Genomic DNA, 17,776 nt, shown 5'->3' on the forward strand with positions numbered 1-17,776 from the left:
ACAGAATTCATGTATTGGAAATCTATATATTATAACAAAAGTGAACATCGTAGCGATCACTTGGGGCAAACTTTGACAAATACTTAATGAAGTAAAAATCATGCTCTTTATTCTGAACGAGTGAAAGCGTATTAAATGATGCCTGTACTGATATTAATTGCTCTTCATTTGATGTTGTATCATACACCTCAGCAGTTGCGGCGATATCCTCAACTTCAGGTGAAGTTGGTATGAAGCACTCAAAGCCTCCAAAATTACCAGACATCCATGCACGATGCTCATTTATTGAATCCGCTTTAACAAAACATAACGTGGATTGAAGTTGAGAAACTTTCGAATCCGAATCATGGTGTGCGATCGTATAGTCCTGACCTCGCCTAAAATTTCGGACGGCAGATTTTGATTCAGAAACTATCTGACCTGTGACAGCAAGTAACCAGCGATTGTACGCACTTGATTTGAATAAAAACTCTTCAAGATCAAAAAAAGTTGAACACACCTCCACATCGTTGAGGAAGTATTTTCCTCTGTTTTCTAACTTCAAATAACGATGCTTGTGGGGAGGGCCAACAACTTTCCAGTTTCTTGTCGATTTCCTGCTACTTCCTGCACTTTTACCAGTCCTCATTTTCGCAAAGAGAAAAGCATTAATATTCTCAGATATGGCTGGTTTCAAAAAACATCGAAGTTGCACACACTTATCTGATAAAAAGTTCTTTCGAATGGCCGAAATATTTTCTTTTGTAAGATACTCTGCGCTAATCCATCCAGAAAGAAATGATATATCCTTTGAACTGAGTTCGTATATATTAGAAAGCTCATAAATTGATCTTGATATCCTATTTGTAGGATTGAAGATTTTGTCTGCTTTGTTACTCAACTGTTCTCTACTTGCATGCTTTGTCAGCATGAATTTAGAATCTGTAAGATGAAACCAACCAGAAATGCTAATACGAGGTTTGTTCTCTCCGAAAATTTCTTGAATTGCGTGGAAACTCTCTCCAGGTTTGACTTCAAAAAATACAAATTTATTCCAGTTTGGCAATATAAATTTACTAGGATATGTTCTTGGAAGTGGTTCGCCCTCTTCTTTATCAAATAACTCCAGCGCACCTCCATCTGTTTCTGTCCAAGTTTCTTCCGGATCTGTCAAGTACAAAATGAAAGAAATCGCTCTTGTACCAATCACATCATCATGGCAGAGAAGATGTCCACCCTGACAATAAATATTACACGAGCAATCAACTCTATCACTCAAAATACCACAACCAGATATATCACTAAGTAACTTACGAAATTCACTCGAATAGATTGATGAACGGAGTGCCAGTAGTTCCGGGGTTTGTTTGAGCTTACTAGAAAATCCACAAAGATCACATGTTTGATAAACTTTAAATAAATCTGTCTCTTTAAATGCTGCGTTCAACTGCTCTTTTACTTCCTTCAGAACGCCCCTTAATCGAAAGTCATTACAGGCAGGATAAATAGACAAATGACAGTATGGAAATGAACTTTGATACTTTTGTTTAAGATTTTTTCTAGCAACATGCTCGAATATGGAAGCTAAAAATATATTGTTGAACGCTCCCTCTTTAAGCCTCTTTTGATTGACGAAATCGTTCGAATTTCTAGCAGTCATCCTCGATTTTTGTAACCTGGAAGTTGAATTTGATAAATCACCAAAACGAGAACCGGGAGTAAATATTTTCTTTGAACACAAGTAGAAAAGAAGTTACATGTTGTATTAATGTACCGGGAAAAGCTCGATTCTTTCACTTTTCACACATTGCCGCGCTTTACATATTCCTTTGCTATTCTATCCTCTAATCAAGAAAGAAGAAACAAAGTGTTAAGTGAATGGCGTTTTCAAATTTCCTCGATTCCGTAAGGGCGGCTAGACTGGATGCCTGGGTCGAAGGGACGAAGGCCTGGTCTCCTCCTTTTTGGCAAACAGTCAAAGACTCAAAGAGTCAAAGTTTCTCACTTTCGTCTTGTTTTACGCGTATTCTTAGAAAAAGTTCGCGGCCACGAGTATAGTCGCGATACGCTACCATACACAAGAAGACTATACACAACAGAACCTTCAACAAAAGCTTATTGAAAGCATATACACACGGATACTGTGTGTAAATTTTTCATTACAAGGACAGGATATCAATCATAGGAAAATTTAGAGAATTGGAAAAAAACTCGCACTAGCTTTTCCTTCCTTTCGATTATCATTGATATTCGTATATTCAGGCGAGCTTTCTAATTACAAGATTCGTATTCTTCTGCCGCTGTTAGCACAAAGTCAGACTTCAGGGGACATCATTTTTTATTTTGTTCTTGTCTTCAATTACACTCCTCAAGAAATTAAGTTACTGACATTGAAATCGGCAATAGCCAAGGAGACAAATAAAAAAGTTAAAACGGTGAAACACATATAGCCTCCAATCACCGTATCCAGGAATACGATTAAACTCTCATAATAGAGCACGACAACCTGCGATAAGTTTGAATCAGATACCCTTGTTTTCCTATGATATCTAGCCATACACCAGCTCGTACAGCGAATCTCTTGAGAGTGATACTTGCTTTCTTTGGGAGCTATGCACACAGTATAAAAATGATAGTCCGGCCACACTCAGTAGAATGTTTCACAGAACACCCTGGCGAGTCGCATGACTTGGTGACGGGTTCTTTTTTTGTCGAAAGTTTGAATGGATTTAATGGGAAAGAATCGAGCTTTGATTTGACGGTCACGGATCCGCACTCAAAAGAGATTTACAACGCAATCGGTGAAACAGAACATAAGTTTGAGTATCAAGCAAATACAGCTGGTGTTTACACGGTATGTTTTACGAATATGGGAGATAGAAGTGAACAACTTACTTATTTTAGTCACACTGGGCATCATTGGGATCATGGAAAAGCCACGAAAAAACATTTAGACCCAGTTTTAGAGGCTCTTCAAAACTTAGATGCTCAAGTTGCACAAGTTTCGGAAGATTCGAAATACCACAAACATAGAGCAGTGCGCCACGCGCGTACAACCACCAGTACTCAAAGCAGAGTCAAGTTAATGGCATTACTAGAAAGTGCAGTTATGATTCTAGCTGCAGTTTTTCAGTTATTTTTTGTGAAACGACTTTTTAGAAAACGAGAAAGCTTTGATTATGGTAGAGTTGATCGTAATAGATATAGTATTTAATCTATTTAGTGGGCGAGCCGTTGAATTTCATTATCGCATTTTCTCATTTCTTTATTCAGGAAGTTCCTGGCAGAGAATATATGCCTTAAAGTTCTGACCTCCTGTAGTTCTCATAGTAATTGAATTCAGTAGTTTTATGTTCTTTAGTCCCAGGCGACACCATTCCTCAAAGCGGCGATAAGTCACTAAAAATTTAAAAGAGCTACTATTCAATCTTCCTGCAAGCGCACTCAGTGTACTTTCATTGAACACACGATCATACATATAAATATGAGAATAATTGAAACATTTCCATTTTGTTGCATCTGCATGAACCAAAACACAGCTCCGGAGCAACTCACGGGCACTTGAGTTAAGTAGATTATTCCTTTCCAAAAGAAGTTCATCTCGTATACTTGCAGCTAAAGAAGCTCTCGATTCAACATATTCGATCCCAACTGAATGCGAATATCTTCCTCCCAATTTTGCATGAAAAACTACTTTTCCGTAACCACTACCAATATCAATAAACGTATTCACTTGGGATTCGGGAGAAGGAGACTCCGAAGATGGCTTGGCTACACTTCTTCCTACATTTTTTTGGGGTGTTGATACTGCAAATGATGCAGGTGAATCCTTTCGATCAATACGAGCAAGGTAACAAAATAAACGTTCTATGGATCCCTCAGTCATTTCCCCATAACCCTCAGAAGCTGAGTTGTCTATCTCAGTACTTGATACTGATTGTGAACTTGAAGCAGCTTCTGAAATATTTAAACTCGGGTAAGAAGATTTCGTATAGTGTTGAACAGAGACTCTGTTTCGTGGTCCTGAGACACGCCAGTCGCTTGTGAGGCCCCAGTCCAAGTATGTTTTCTTATCAACAAATCGGTAAATATTCTGTCATTGCATGATAAATTTAGAATGGAAATTCAGATCAAAGGCGAATAGAGCGCGTACCTTAATTAAAGGATCTACAATTACTTTGGTAACTGGAGCATCAAGGAATTCGGAAAATGGTTTAATATACGAATTGGAAAGTAGTGTCAAGGGCTCCTCATCACAATCCCGTTTGATTCTCTTGGAGAATCCCTTTATGCTGTGCGTATACTGTTCAAAGCTCAAATTAGAGTGGGCACGCTTCCGTAGTCCTTTCATTTTGGGTCTGTATCGTATCTGTGCCGATCTACCTTTTTTTGGCGGGAAAGTTTTTGAAGAATTAGTAACCCGAAGCCCTAAATTAATTTGTAAAACAAGGAGGCAGAAGTGGCACTTTTGAAAAAGAAATCAATTCAACTCGAATTCATACATTGTTCAAACATTACATTTCCGTACATTTGTACGTCTATCGTCTTCTTAGGACTAACTTCCACAAAGTAATAATGTTTCGTCGCGCTAGTTACTTAGCCTCCTCAGCGCTTACTCAAGCGAGCAAATATAATTCCGCACCCGCCGTTATTGGTAATGTAGCCACCAACCTTACTTTTGCGCAGTCCACATTTGGTCGCCCGGTAATATGTCGCAAATTTTCTGCGGCGTCAACTTCGGTGAACGGCCGTGTCACCCAAGTTATTGGAGCGGTTGTCGATGTACAGTTTGACGGTGATCTCCCTCCGATCCTGAGCGCGCTTGAAGTCGAAGGACACGAAATTCGATTAGTTCTCGAAGTAGCGCAGCACCTCGGAGAAAATACAGTTCGTACCATTGCGATGGATACAACGGAGGGTCTTGTGCGTGGTCAGAGTGTTTTGAGTACCGGTAGTCCGATTCAGGTATGCCTTATGAGATTGAGTAACTTTGGTGAGCTTACGATATATATATTTTTAGATTCCCGTTGGAAGACCGACTTTGGGACGGATCATGAATGTGATCGGAGAACCAATTGACGAGTGTGGACCCATTGGTAAGACGATGAGTATCTATTCAAACTACCTCTAAATCATCGATATACTCATTAGATTCACAATCAACGCTCGGAATTCATCGCGAAGCTCCCCCTTTCGTGGATCAAAGTACTGAGATGGAAATGTTGACAACTGGAATCAAGGTATTGTTTTAAAACTTTTTGCGCAATTATAAAGTTAACACCCCTCTTCAGGTTGTAGATCTATTAGCGCCATATCAGAAAGGAGGGAAAATTGGTTTGTTCGGAGGAGCCGGTGTCGGCAAAACAGTTTTTATCATGGAACTCATTAATAATATTGCCAAGGGCCACGGTGCGTTCAACTTTTCTTGACAACGACTTTCGTATAACTTTTGTTACTCAGGTGGTTTCTCTGTTTTTGCTGGAGTTGGCGAACGCACGCGAGAAGGAAACGATCTTTACCACGAAATGATCGAAGGAGGTGTCATAAAGCTCGGTAACGAAGCAAGTGATTCCAAGTGTACTTTAGTATATGGTCAAATGAACGAACCGCCAGGTGCAAGAGCTAGAGTTGGGCTCACAGGTCTTACTGTCGCAGAATATTTTCGGGATTTTGAAGGGCAAGATGTCTTACTCTTTGTGGATAACATCTTTCGGTTCACTCAGGCTAACTCAGAAGTGTCTGCATTGTTAGGACGTATTCCATCTGCTGTAGGTTATCAACCAACTCTTGCCACCGATCTTGGTGGATTACAAGAAAGGATTACGACGACCATGAAGGGGTCGATTACTTCAGTACAGGCTATTTACGTCCCTGCTGACGATCTCACAGATCCTGCTCCTGCCACTACTTTTGCACACTTAGATGCGACGACAGTTCTCTCAAGATCCATTGCGGAGATAGGCATCTATCCAGCAGTTGACCCGCTTGATTCTACCTCCAGAATGCTCTCTCCCCTGTCTCTTGGTGAAGAGCATTACGATACTGCGCGTGGGGTTCAAAAAGTTCTTCAAGACTACAAAAATTTACAGGATATCATTGCTATTCTAGGTATGGATGAACTTTCTGAGGATGATAAAATGACAGTTTCGCGAGCGAGAAAAGTTATGCGATTTTTATCTCAACCATTTCATGTTGCTGAAGTTTTCACTGGAAGTCCCGGAAAGTATGTTGAGTTGAAAGATACTGTCTCTGGCTTTAAAGGATTACTAGAAGGTCAGTACGATGATCTTCCTGAAATGGCTTTTTACATGGTTGGGGACATCAACGAAGCAATTGCAAAAGCTGACGAGTTGGCGAAGCAAGTGGCTTAGTTTCATGTTTCAAAATGTTCTTAATGAATTTTTACCTGGAATACTTGAATAATAATTAGTATACTACCGTATGATCAAGTAAATTCGCTAATCATCATTCAAATACTAACTAGGATAACTCTTCATCTCAACTTCCTCTTCTCCAAGGCGATGTGCTTCGTATAGTAGAACTGACCAAATAATACCAAAAGACTGAGCATATAAACAAATAATAATCTTGATATCCACTTAGGGTAAGGCGAATACGCGGAGCAATACATGGCTTGAAGAAGGTTCAGTACAAATTGAAGTATTTGTAGCTGTGTTAAATATTTTCCCCACCATAAATATTTTTTCCTCACATGCTTATTCTTTCCCAACAGAGCAGCAGATAAGTAATAAGTATACATACAAACATGAACCCAAGAATTCAAGGCAGCACTAAAGTAAGCATCGCCACCTGGAGCTTTTCTTGTTATCATCCACCATATGAATGAAATTGTGGCATGATGGTAAACATGTAGAAAAGAAATTTGCTTGATGTTTCCTTTCAAAAGCATGATAAAGGTATCAACAAACTCGTATATCTTGCTGATATAAAAAATGTATATATATTTTGCCATCTCCACTTCGCTCTGCTTGTATTCATTGCCCCACAGGTGATACTTATTTTTCCTGGCCTCTAAGATACATCCACAGCACATGTATAGACTCAATAAAATTAGGAAAATATTGTGAATAATTACGAAGAAGTGCACCCAACCCGGACTTCCGTTCTGCAAGTCTTGTTTTCTCTGAGTTCTCCTTATCCGAGCGCGACCAAATCCAATGATAACAATGTAAAATAAAAGGTTTGAGATCAAGAATGTAGGACTTTCCACGGCTATATAGTCTTTTGTTGCGGGACTGATTGGATCCACATCCCAACCTATACTTTTCAGTGTATACAAAATATTTCTCGATACAAGTAAGTCCCACTGTCTCCAAATCTCAGAAACTCTAATAAAGATCGGCGAAAGCATAGACATTCTTGTTTTCATGTGAGCCGTAATCCAAGAATTATATTATTTAGAAGTTCACGAAGTCGAAGTGGATAAGAATCTACTGAGAACGATAGCTGGGTTGAAGAAGAGTGTCGGGTTGTCGGCAGACCCCCTGAGTTAGGATTCACCACAAAAAACACAAAAAGTCCTCCACACCTTAAATTCAAGTTTCTCTCTTTTTTTCATTTCATATTTCATAGATAGATGAGTGAACAAATTTTCTTGTCTTTTCAGATTGGTAAACATTCAAAGAAAGAGAGACACTAGCTGACAGTACGTAAATACAAGGAGTTGATGAGAGCCGCCGTCTATAATAATGCGAGCGCAAACTTCTCCTGCCGCAGAAATTTTGCGCCCACTATCCTGAATAGTTATAATAATAAAAAAAATTCTACAAGCTCTCTATTTTACAAGCGCAAGACATTATCTCCTAATGCGAGCCAAAAAGATAGTATGCGCACAGTTGAAAACATTCATGGATGCAGGATTAATCAGTTAGATCCCTCCAATTTTCGTCTCGAGTTCTTAGCGAGCTTTGAAGGTTCTTCTCACAGTGTCTGGTACGATCTCATCTGTTTTACATGACTTTACTGAAGTTTCATGCAGGGTACCTTCTAAGAATGTTGCAGAAGATATTCGTAGGAAATTTAGCAGAGAATGGTGGGCACTTTGCCGGGAAGAGGTATATCGAAATACTTTTTATTTGCTTCAAGTAATAATCATGCGAAGAAGAAATCTCCGAATTTTTCAGCTTTAATGGAGGGCAGTGGAGAGGTCCTTGTCAAAGCCCGTGATATGAAAAATAGGAGGTGAATCCTTACTAAAAACATAACTCATTTTTCTCTATTTCTAACTGGAACCATCATAATAGCCCTTTGCACTATGCGTGTGGTATTGGTAATTTAACGAACGTGGAAAGCCTGCTAGCAAATGAAGCGGAAGTTGATGCGCATGTAATTTTTAAAACTTATTATACTATTCATAGTCAATTCAGTCTAAAACAGGATTGTGAAGGCTATACTTCCCTCCATATTGCTGCGGGATATTTGAATACTGAAACTGTTGAAATACTTCTCAGAGCAGGGGCAGATCCAGAGGTTGAAGATGATTCAGGGCGATCTGTGAGATATCTATTTTCATCCTAAAGGAGCCCTATCTAAAAACTGACATAGGCTCTCAACTTAGTTGAAACACTGAAAGCGGCCACCCCAGCTTCAACAACTACTTACACAAAGCGCTCAAGGCTGGAAACGCTCTCCACCCTGCTACGAAATTATACATTTGAAGAGGTAGTGCCTTCTAACATAATCGACTCTAGAATTTCGGATAACGGAGGAGTTGAATATCTTGTTGAATGGATGGATGGTAATCATTTTTTATTCATTCAAATATCATTTTAAGGTTGATTTTCGTTCTCAAGGATACCAAGAAAGTTGGGTCAGTGAACTTGATATTTCAGATGATCTTATTAGAGACTACAATGACGGCTTCGAATTTGCAAACTGTAAGAAAATATTTTGCTCGGGCAAACGAAATGAACTCTTAGTTCAGGTAAGTCTATGGTACTATGCTTCTCTAAACAAATTATAACGAAGTTCTTGTAGTGGAAGGACACTATCCCTCCAACATGGGAACCAAAAATGAATGTTCAAGTAGCTGAGAAAGTATGATCAAAATTTAAGTTTATGCACATGAATATTCAATGTATCATGCGCTGAGAATGAATCCAAAATAGCAGAGGATATTTCCAGAACCCACCATAAAATAGGGATTATCAGTTTACGAACTGTTCATGTTCAAATGATATAGATTGCATACTTTATTTATTTCAGAACAGAGCCTGATGTTGTGAACCTTTTAATTCGAAACAAGCACTAAAATGTATCATATAAAGCGTTACAGTATAATCAATCGCTATACATGAGGCTGAAACGATAATTTTGGAGTAATCTTCTCGTCCATGAAAACTTCTCGTCTAAAGATATGAACATTAATGTAGATATGTGCCTGTAGGTGTGTATACATATCTGTTTGTATCACTACCGCAACTTTTAACTTTTTGTGGCTTGATTGAGTTCTTTAAAGGATTTCTTTAAATTTTTCTTAGCCAATCGTGCAACTCTTCTTCCTTCTTTCACAGCATGTTTTCTCTCTAACTTTTCAGATCTATCTTCACCCTTCCTTCTAATATTCCATCTCCAGTTCTCAGGAATGGCTGTGTTGAAAAGAAAGACATCATTCTGAGTAGATTGTTCCTTAATGCTTACACTCGGGTGAGTCTTTATGTTATCATCTTTAATAATTGAAGGTGAGTTCAAAAAAGTTTCCTTCAACATATGCAGGTTTTCCTCGCCAAGTCTTGTTTTATCGTACTTCACTTCGGGCGACTTTAAATCGACTGTTGAAATTATTTCTTCGGTAATCATTTTTGAAATAGTTTTAAGGACTTGGGTTTGACCACTATTTGCTTGAACATTTTTTGCTGTTCTTCTCGATTCCTCGCTATGAACTCTGCCACTTGGGAGTAACATACAATTGTCATCATTTTCATCCTTGTTTAGCGAGGCTGTTCGATCTAATTGAAATGTGCACGTTGATGACATTGAAATTCTTTCTGACAGAAGGATTGGCTTATCTGTAACGTCAGAAAGCACTTTTTCTCCTTGCATAGCTTCCAAGAAGAAGGTATCTTCTAAATCTCCTGTTTCTTGTTCCCCTCCATCACTTAGTTCTATTGTCTCAATAGTTTCTATAACTTCTAAAATTTCACTTTCCATACAGCGATCTGTAAATATATGTGGATTTGAAACATCGTGCGAAGCATTCGACGAAAGGGATTGCTTTCTTGTAGAGATAGGACTAACTTTGACGAGAGAGTCTAACTCAACTGAGCGTAAATGTTGAGTGTAATCATATCCGTCATCAAACAAGCACAAATCTAATATCTCCTTCCGGTTTTGTTGCTCTGGAATCGGCCCAGAACTTTCCGAAACGGTTTTTCTTGCACCAGTTTCGCTACCATTTTCTTCAGGTTTCTGGATACTACCTTGGCTAGCATATTTTTCATCAATAAAGTCATTATGGCCAGCAGAAATTGAATACGTATTTGAGTGTTTCTTTTGAATAAAAGGTGTTTTCTTTCTCGGCATTTTAGAAGCCAAAGGGAATCCACAACAAGGGAGACAATCAAATTTGATTACGCACCTTCCTGACTCGAATAGTATAACAGTATACCGAAGTACGATTCAAGTGCTTGTTGCATTCCCTCCCTCTCCTTTATTAGAGAAAATATCGGGACGTCAAGAAGGGGTTTGGATTGCCTAGGAGTAGGTTACTCCGCTTTCAAGAATTTTTTTATATATGATTATGCTCTTCAATGTAATGAAACAAGTACACCACAATTCACTATCATGAAAACTTTGCGAGGTTTGCTTTCATTTATCTACTTCTTTCTTTGGTTGCATGCGTGCAACTTACTCGTCTCATGCTTCTTTGAATTTTCAGAACTTACGTCTTCTTACGAGTCCCGGAAAAAACAGTGAGGTATACCCTGCCACTCCAACTTGCTGCGGGCTGCCGTTAAAACAGTAAACCAGGCTACCAGGGCTGGAAGCGCACTGCTGAACCAAAAAAAAAGAGAGAGCTTCAAACTTATAAAATTGGGGCACTCAGCTGGCGAGCTGGGTGAGCAGGGTGTTAGCGCTTCTCACGACACCGTTTTCACAGGGGACACGTTACACAAAAAAAGGGAAAAAAGGAACAGGAACTGATAACCCACAGTATTCTCCAATCGTGAGCCTCCTGAAGATCTGAATCTAAAAAAATATATAGAGAAAAAAGGGTGACTTCGACAAAACTGCACCAGGTATATACGAGGTTCTAATGCTATGTGTTACAAAGCTTCTTTAGAAGCAGCAGATTACCGCTACCATCACACTTGTACGTCTTTGCTAATAATAACTTCTCCTCGTCCCCTACAACTCGCAGCAATAGAGGAACAATTTCCAGTATAATTAATACAATAGAACTCAAAGTTGCAAAATGAATGCACAAGACAGAAAATGTCAGACGAATTGACGAACCTCGAATTGAAACCTGAAGTACTCTTAAGCTCAATACAAGGGGAAATTAATTAACTTTAGAAACTACAATGTTGTGTCAGTCCGGTTATAAAATATATCCTCTTCTAAATTTTTTATGGTGCTTCGTTCGGTTCATCTTGGTTTTCACATTCATCATTCGAGCAGACTCCAGAATGTGGCTCGGTCTTATTTCGTCTAACTGACTAAAACCTTGCTCTTCAACTATTAAACGGGACTTTTCTGTCAACTCTCCAATAAACATTTTCACAACGGAGCTCAAAATTATTAAACCATTCGGATTCAGAGACACGCCGGTCAAACTATAAAATAATTTTTTCAATGCGGGTTTACCAATATGAGAACGCCTGTAGCATTCGTAGCGCTCCATTTGAGCTGTAGAAAAGTGGAATGTCATTTGTAATACCTCCCTCAAAACAAGCCTGATACAAAACAACGGGAAATAAGATATATGATATAGGCCTTAATACTGCTGAGCGGTCAGAGGTGGCAGGCTGCGCGGTATCACTTAGACACAAAATCTCAATTGCTAGAATGACGAAATTTTCCATTTTTTTGAAAAATCTGAAATCTGCACTGCGACTCTGCGAGACTGCCTCTCTGCCAGCTGCCAGACTGCGTGATTCATTGAAATGTGATAAATACTTATAGGCGAGAATGAAAACAAAGTCGAGAATACACGAATTTTTAACTTTATTTCAAAAGACCGCAGAGTATTGTGTGTGTTTTCACACTTGCACCTTTGCTCATCACCTTACAAGAAACTAAAAGGAGCCTAGCTACGACATCACATGCCAATACTATAATCTACTCGTCAAGCGGTTTACTATTCCACTAAACGCAAGGGGGAAAAACTTCAGTACGTCTGGAGACGATATCTCACGTTCATTTTTTTCATTTGAACGCACAGAGTAATGGAGGGTTGTGCTGCTGGAGACGATGAAATTGATATTACTGTCATCGAGAACGCGTTCAGGATTTATAATCAAGAGAAATTACTCCTGGGTTCTTATCTCTATTCTTCATTCTCTAAACCACTTCCGCTTTATCCTGAGCCGGATATAAACAAAAGCCATTGGGATCACGTCCGAGAAGAAATGCGTTGGCTAGCGGGTGATTACATACGAGAGAGGAAGTGGAGGTATATGCTTCCTCAAAAGTGCACCCTATAATCGATAATCTAATTTTCAATCAGGCAAAAAACCGCGCGAAAATTTATTTTCGACTCGAATAAATCAAGGATGGAAAACGTTCACAACACAGAGCAGCACGGCAAGACTTCCAAAAAAGACGTGGCAGGAGGGATATCAGGCGAAGTCCTTTCATACTGGAAAAAAATTCATAAAGTATTCTAAACTATATGTGAAGTTGTTGCAAGTTTCACTAACACACGTTCTCATAGGTTGTCGAGTGGCGGCGAAAGAATTTAACGGAAATAATGCAGAGAAGGGAATTGGACAAACAACTCGGTAATTCGTACTTTTTTGAAAAGATTATTTGTCTTTATTTCCGGTTCTCATCTAGACGCACTTCTTTTTCAAACAGAGAAATATTCTAGAATGTTATCAGGAAAACTGAACGAATTCAAAGACTCCCGTGGATCCGAACACCAAAACAATTTCAAGCAGCTTCAAGTAGGAAAAGATGACGAAAATTTTAGCGATTCTGCAAGTTATCATCCCACAGATTCGGAGACATCTGATGATGAAGAATACATGAGAGAGGAAATGGCATACGATCGTAAAAATGACCTTGACTACATGGCAGAAGTTCGAGATCTTCAATTTGATGCTCACATTCCGATTGAAAAGCTTTTAAGACTTCACAGTGAAATACAGGTACACTCAAACGTATGCAAAGAAGAAAATACAAACTCACTTCTCGCTGAATTCATATCTTCCGGAGACAAGATTGATTGCTTTAATTCGTATTTTAGTCTTTCTCCTTTCCTTCTAAAACATTCGTTACGGGAATACCAGGAAACTGGGCTCAAATGGTTGGCAAGTTGCTATGAAAACTCCATGAATGGAATACTAGCTGATGAGATGGGTCTTGGCAAAACCATTCAAACAATTAGCCTTCTTGCATATCTTGCTTGTAATCGTGGATCATGGGGACCTCATTTAATTATCGTTCCGACTTCTGTGATATTGAACTGGGAAGTTGAGTTCAAAAAATGGTGTCCAGCATTTAAGATATTGACTTATTTCGGATCACAGAAAGAACGGAAGATGAAGCGTTGTGGGTGGAGTAAACCAAACAGTTTTCACATCTGTATTACAACTTACAGATTGGTCGTACAAGATCAAATTATATTTCGCCGAAAAAAATGGGGCTACATGATTTTAGATGAGGCACATCTCATAAAAAATTGGAGATCACAACGCTGGCAAACACTTTTACATTTTAATAGCAATCGAAGACTACTTTTGACTGGGACTCCGCTACAGAATAATCTTATGGAATTATGGTCACTTATGCACTTTTTGATGCCGACTTTATTCCAATCACATTCCGAATTCAAGAGCTGGTTTTCGAATCCCCTGATGGAAATGGTAGATGACGGTGATTTAGTTGATCAAAATGTGATAGCTCGCTTGCATGATGTGCTTCGACCATTTATTTTGAGGAGATTGAAGAAAGATGTGGAAAGAAATCTTCCAGAGAAAAAGGAACATGTAATTAACTGTCAACTTTCAAGACGTCAAAGAAGACTTTATGAAGAATATATTTCATCATCTGATACATCTACTATTCTTAGTTCTGGTAATCTGCTTGGAGTCATAAACTGTTTAATGCAGCTTAGAAAAGTATGCAATCATCCAGATCTATTTGCAGGCCGCGCTATTATAAGCTCTTTCGATCTACTTCCTTGTATTTACCTGAGTGTTCCTGCTTTACTTTGCTCCTTATTAAATAGAGATAGTGCAAGAATAGAGTACCTTAACAACTTTGATTGTTTTGGGTATATTAGTACAATAGAACATTCTCATTCCAAGGATCTTAAGAATGTGACCCAGAGCGAATGTATTTCAAAGAGTGAAAAGGAAAAACCGATGAAAGGTGTTTCTTCGATGACTAAATGCGTGTTGGAAAATATTGTGAATAATGCCTGTCTGGAGGACAGGAAAGGATTGGAAGTACACTCCCATGATGAATCTTTAATATGTCGCGTCATGAAAAAATATCCTCTCATCTCCATGCGTGCATTCTTTTGTGCAAAAAATGAAGCAATTGTCTGTCATGATACTGCCAATTTGATTTCCTCCATCCACAAACGAGCTGTATGGATTGAAGAAAATTTTTGTCACTTTTTTTGTGTTATCCCGCATGTTCGGGCATCAACACCCAAAGTCTTTACTGGATCAAACTGTGGATTTTTTAGCCAATCTTTGCGAAACAGATATCTTTGTGATGTCTTGTCCTATTTTGCGGGAAAATTTCGATATATTGTGGTGCGACAGCAACTATTCTTCCATGATAAACGATTGATACAATATGACTGTGGTAAATTGCAGAAACTTGCGCACCTGTTGAGAGCGCTCCGGATTGGCGGACATAAAGTTCTAATTTTTACACAGATGACAAAGATGCTAGATATTTTAGAATCATTCCTGAATTTATATGGATATTCATACTGTAGACTTGACGGAAGTACGAAACCAGAGCAACGTCAACTTCTTGTTCAAAGGTTTAACACGGACGCAAGACTTTTTGTGTTTATTTTATCCACACGATCCGGAGGCTTCGGCATCAATCTTACGGGGGCGGACACTGTAATATTCTACGATACTGATTGGAATCCTGCTATAGATAGTCAAGCTCAGGATAGATGCCATAGAATAGGACAAAAAAGAGAGGTGAACATATATCGTCTCATTTGTGAAGGAACCGTAGAGGAGAACATAATGAAAAAGGCAATGCGAAAACGTGAACTTGATCGTGTTGCAATACAATCAGCAATGTTTGATAATTTCAATGGCAAAAAAGGTATGAGATTTTTAATCAATATATATTTTCGAATCTATATAAAAGCTTTTATAGAGTCCGTGGTAGCGAGAGAAAATACAGGGTTATCTGAGGTTAGATTAGGAGTTAAAGCGAACGAGGTTTTATTTCATGTTTCATTTCATTATTGGAGTATATAATATCTTTGAACAGGATTTTCGAGTAGATTGCAAAGTCCCTTTCATGGGAGAGCAATTAAAGCTCATAGACACATATGCCCTGGTGAGTGAATTAGTAGTAATATTCATAGTATTTATATATTTTCCCTAGTCTTTTCTTGAGTACAATAATGATGGCTTTCCTGGTAAATATATTAGTGAAGACAACACTAAGGATGACACACAGTTGGCACAATTAAAATCAGCAGAGGAAGATAAAATGGATGAAACAGATATTCACGACGAAGTTCAGCTTTGTGTAAGGGATTGGGTTGAAGAGGAAGCTCTCACTATCTACAAACAACATTGAGAACTCTTCTCATAGCTGTACAACAACTCACAAGTGTAAAAGGATCTGAAGATAAAGTGTGTGTGTGTATGTGTGTGTGTGTGTGTGTGGTACAAAGCTTGTCATAATCAATCTATAATTCTATTCTAAGTTCGCTTGATAAAATCACGCCAGGCAAGTTTTGTTTCGCTAGCATATTTTTCACTCATATTTTTTGCAAGATCTAAACTTTCTTCCGTATCTATATTAACTGGGCAAAAAGAGTAGCAGTACCAAAATTGCAATCGAAATACCAAAGGTAATAACGGGCTCAATACCGTATCAACAAATCGCCGATATGGAAGTAGTGGTGTTAAAATTTTGATTGCTTCACTATTGAGCCTACCCAAACCTTGAATCGCTGCCGTTCGAACTATTCTTTTTCTATAAAATCTTTTTAGCAAATGTGGTATTTCCTGTCGACTTTTGATATCTTTTAATAGTAGAGATAAAACATAACCATCTTCAAATGCAAGGCCACATCCTTGGCCAATATTTGGCATTGTTGCGTGGCATGAATCCCCTAACAACGTGATGCAATCCTTAGACCAGTCTTTAAATATACTTGGTGCCCTATCCCATAGATCTCTCTGAAGAATTTCTTCAGAACTTGTCGCACTAATTAGATCACGTACAGTGGGGTTCCAATCTTTAAATACCTCTAGTAAATATTCCTTTGATCTATCGACATCATCTGTACCAGCATCTGATTTAATGAAAGCATACCACTGAATTCTGCCTTGTTTATCTGGGCAGGCTACGAAATAGTTATCAGGACCTATATATGCGCAATACCCTATTTTTAGAAATTCGATCGAAGCAAAAAGAGGAAGGCCACTAAATAATTTGAACCCAGTGAAGCTTGCGGTACTTGAAGCAAATTCGGAACCGAATGATTCATCAAATAAAATTGAACGTGTCTGACTCCAGATACCGTCAGCTCCAATGAGAATATCCCCTACCAAGTGAGTTTCGTCATCAAGATGGACAATCACCTCTCCTGAGGAGTTTATTTCGTACGACTTCAACGTTGAAGACATGCGCAATATGTTTTCTTTCCCTGATACTTCGGCTAATTCTTTCAACAACTCGAGCTGTAAGTCAGAACGATCGATGCACACTGAAAACGGCAGTCGTAAATCAGAGGGCAGTTCGTTGATAGCTTCAAATTTAAACATCCATTCGGAAGTCAAACCATCACGTATTCCACTTTCTGTTCCCCAAAACGGTCGAGCTACGTTATTAATATTTTCATAGAGATTTTCACTGACAATTTTCACTGTTCCAATACCATTCGAGGCGAGTTGAATAGGTCCACCAAAAGGTCTATACCTAGCTGTTTTCTCTATGATCGTAACGTTCAGCCCCGCTTTCAAAAAACATATTGCTGCAAATAACCCCCCAAGACCGCCGCCCGCGATGATTATTCTCAAAGGGTTTTCTTTGTCTACGCCTGAGCTAAGAGAATTTACTTGCAGATAGTGACATCTGTTTGAAGGTCTAATTCCAGCGTAAGTTTTGAAGGGCTTGGCTTTCCCAGGTAAAAATTGTTGTAGGGGTGCAGGCATTTTTTCAAACGTTATTTTATCAGCTTTCTAGCTTCAGTCGAGTAGAGGAGAGATGGTGGAGGCACGGAGCACAGGCGGCGAACTGTATCTCCTTGTATCGTGTACCTGAATTACTATTTTTAAGCTTTATCGGGCTGTATATACCACAGTCACCTACTTGCCTATACACGTCACACCTACTGTTGGTATGGCATAGCTTTTTTGTTGTATACGGAGAGTATCAGTACCTCACAGCAGTATAT

The 17,776-nt window shown here is 38.8% G+C and overlaps 10 protein-coding genes across 10 annotated transcripts; 4 read left to right on the top strand and 6 right to left on the bottom strand.

Annotated features, from left to right (window-relative positions):
* Positions 1-22: 22 nt before the first annotated feature.
* Bathy14g02610 (oxidoreductase) lies at positions 23-1,639 on the bottom strand (the record flags this gene model as incomplete). The annotated part of the gene is made up of 1 exon (XM_007509272.1): positions 23-1,639. The coding sequence occupies one exon, from the start codon at positions 1,637-1,639 to the stop codon at positions 23-25; it is 1,617 nt and encodes a 538-aa protein (XP_007509334.1).
* An 882-nt stretch (positions 1,640-2,521) lies between these two features.
* Positions 2,522-3,193, top strand: Bathy14g02620 (predicted protein; the record flags this gene model as incomplete). The annotated part of the gene is made up of 1 exon (XM_007509045.1): positions 2,522-3,193. One exon carries the CDS (start codon positions 2,522-2,524, stop codon positions 3,191-3,193), a length of 672 nt encoding a protein of 223 aa, XP_007509107.1.
* Positions 3,194-3,244: 51 nt separating this feature from the next.
* Bathy14g02630 (predicted protein) lies at positions 3,245-4,330 on the bottom strand (the record flags this gene model as incomplete). Its single annotated transcript, XM_007509036.1, has 2 exons — positions 3,245-4,072; positions 4,133-4,330. 2 exons carry the CDS (start codon positions 4,328-4,330, stop codon positions 3,245-3,247), a joined length of 1,026 nt encoding a protein of 341 aa, XP_007509098.1.
* A 224-nt stretch (positions 4,331-4,554) lies between these two features.
* On the top strand, positions 4,555-6,350 carry AtpB (ATP synthase beta chain, mitochondrial precursor; the record flags this gene model as incomplete). Its single annotated transcript, XM_007509007.1, has 5 exons — positions 4,555-4,944; positions 5,000-5,075; positions 5,131-5,219; positions 5,271-5,388; positions 5,440-6,350. The coding sequence occupies 5 exons, from the start codon at positions 4,555-4,557 to the stop codon at positions 6,348-6,350; spliced, it is 1,584 nt and encodes a 527-aa protein (XP_007509069.1).
* Positions 6,351-6,472: 122 nt separating this feature from the next.
* Positions 6,473-7,357, bottom strand: Bathy14g02650 (predicted protein; the record flags this gene model as incomplete). The annotated part of the gene is made up of 1 exon (XM_007508960.1): positions 6,473-7,357. One exon carries the CDS (start codon positions 7,355-7,357, stop codon positions 6,473-6,475), a length of 885 nt encoding a protein of 294 aa, XP_007509022.1.
* Positions 7,358-7,666: 309 nt separating this feature from the next.
* Positions 7,667-8,962, top strand: Bathy14g02660 (predicted protein; the record flags this gene model as incomplete). The annotated part of the gene is made up of 5 exons (XM_007509207.1): positions 7,667-7,925; positions 7,979-8,054; positions 8,244-8,493; positions 8,545-8,737; positions 8,793-8,962. 5 exons carry the CDS (start codon positions 7,667-7,669, stop codon positions 8,960-8,962), a joined length of 948 nt encoding a protein of 315 aa, XP_007509269.1.
* A 461-nt stretch (positions 8,963-9,423) lies between these two features.
* On the bottom strand, positions 9,424-10,521 carry Bathy14g02670 (predicted protein; the record flags this gene model as incomplete). Its single annotated transcript, XM_007509023.1, has 1 exon — positions 9,424-10,521. One exon carries the CDS (start codon positions 10,519-10,521, stop codon positions 9,424-9,426), a length of 1,098 nt encoding a protein of 365 aa, XP_007509085.1.
* A 1,018-nt stretch (positions 10,522-11,539) lies between these two features.
* Bathy14g02680 (transcription initiation factor TFIID subunit 11) lies at positions 11,540-11,842 on the bottom strand (the record flags this gene model as incomplete). Its single annotated transcript, XM_007509113.1, has 1 exon — positions 11,540-11,842. One exon carries the CDS (start codon positions 11,840-11,842, stop codon positions 11,540-11,542), a length of 303 nt encoding a protein of 100 aa, XP_007509175.1.
* A 544-nt stretch (positions 11,843-12,386) lies between these two features.
* Bathy14g02690 lies at positions 12,387-15,948 on the top strand (the record flags this gene model as incomplete). The annotated part of the gene is made up of 3 exons (XM_007509039.1): positions 12,387-12,613; positions 12,917-15,581; positions 15,751-15,948. The coding sequence occupies 3 exons, from the start codon at positions 12,387-12,389 to the stop codon at positions 15,946-15,948; spliced, it is 3,090 nt and encodes a 1,029-aa protein (XP_007509101.1).
* A 125-nt stretch (positions 15,949-16,073) lies between these two features.
* Bathy14g02700 (zeaxanthin epoxidase) lies at positions 16,074-17,534 on the bottom strand (the record flags this gene model as incomplete). The annotated part of the gene is made up of 1 exon (XM_007509176.1): positions 16,074-17,534. One exon carries the CDS (start codon positions 17,532-17,534, stop codon positions 16,074-16,076), a length of 1,461 nt encoding a protein of 486 aa, XP_007509238.1.
* Positions 17,535-17,776: the final 242 nt, after the last annotated feature.

Source organism: Bathycoccus prasinos (genome assembly GCF_002220235.1).
Source record: "Bathycoccus prasinos genomic : Chromosome_14".
Taxonomy (NCBI): Eukaryota; Viridiplantae; Chlorophyta; class Mamiellophyceae; order Mamiellales; family Bathycoccaceae; genus Bathycoccus; species Bathycoccus prasinos.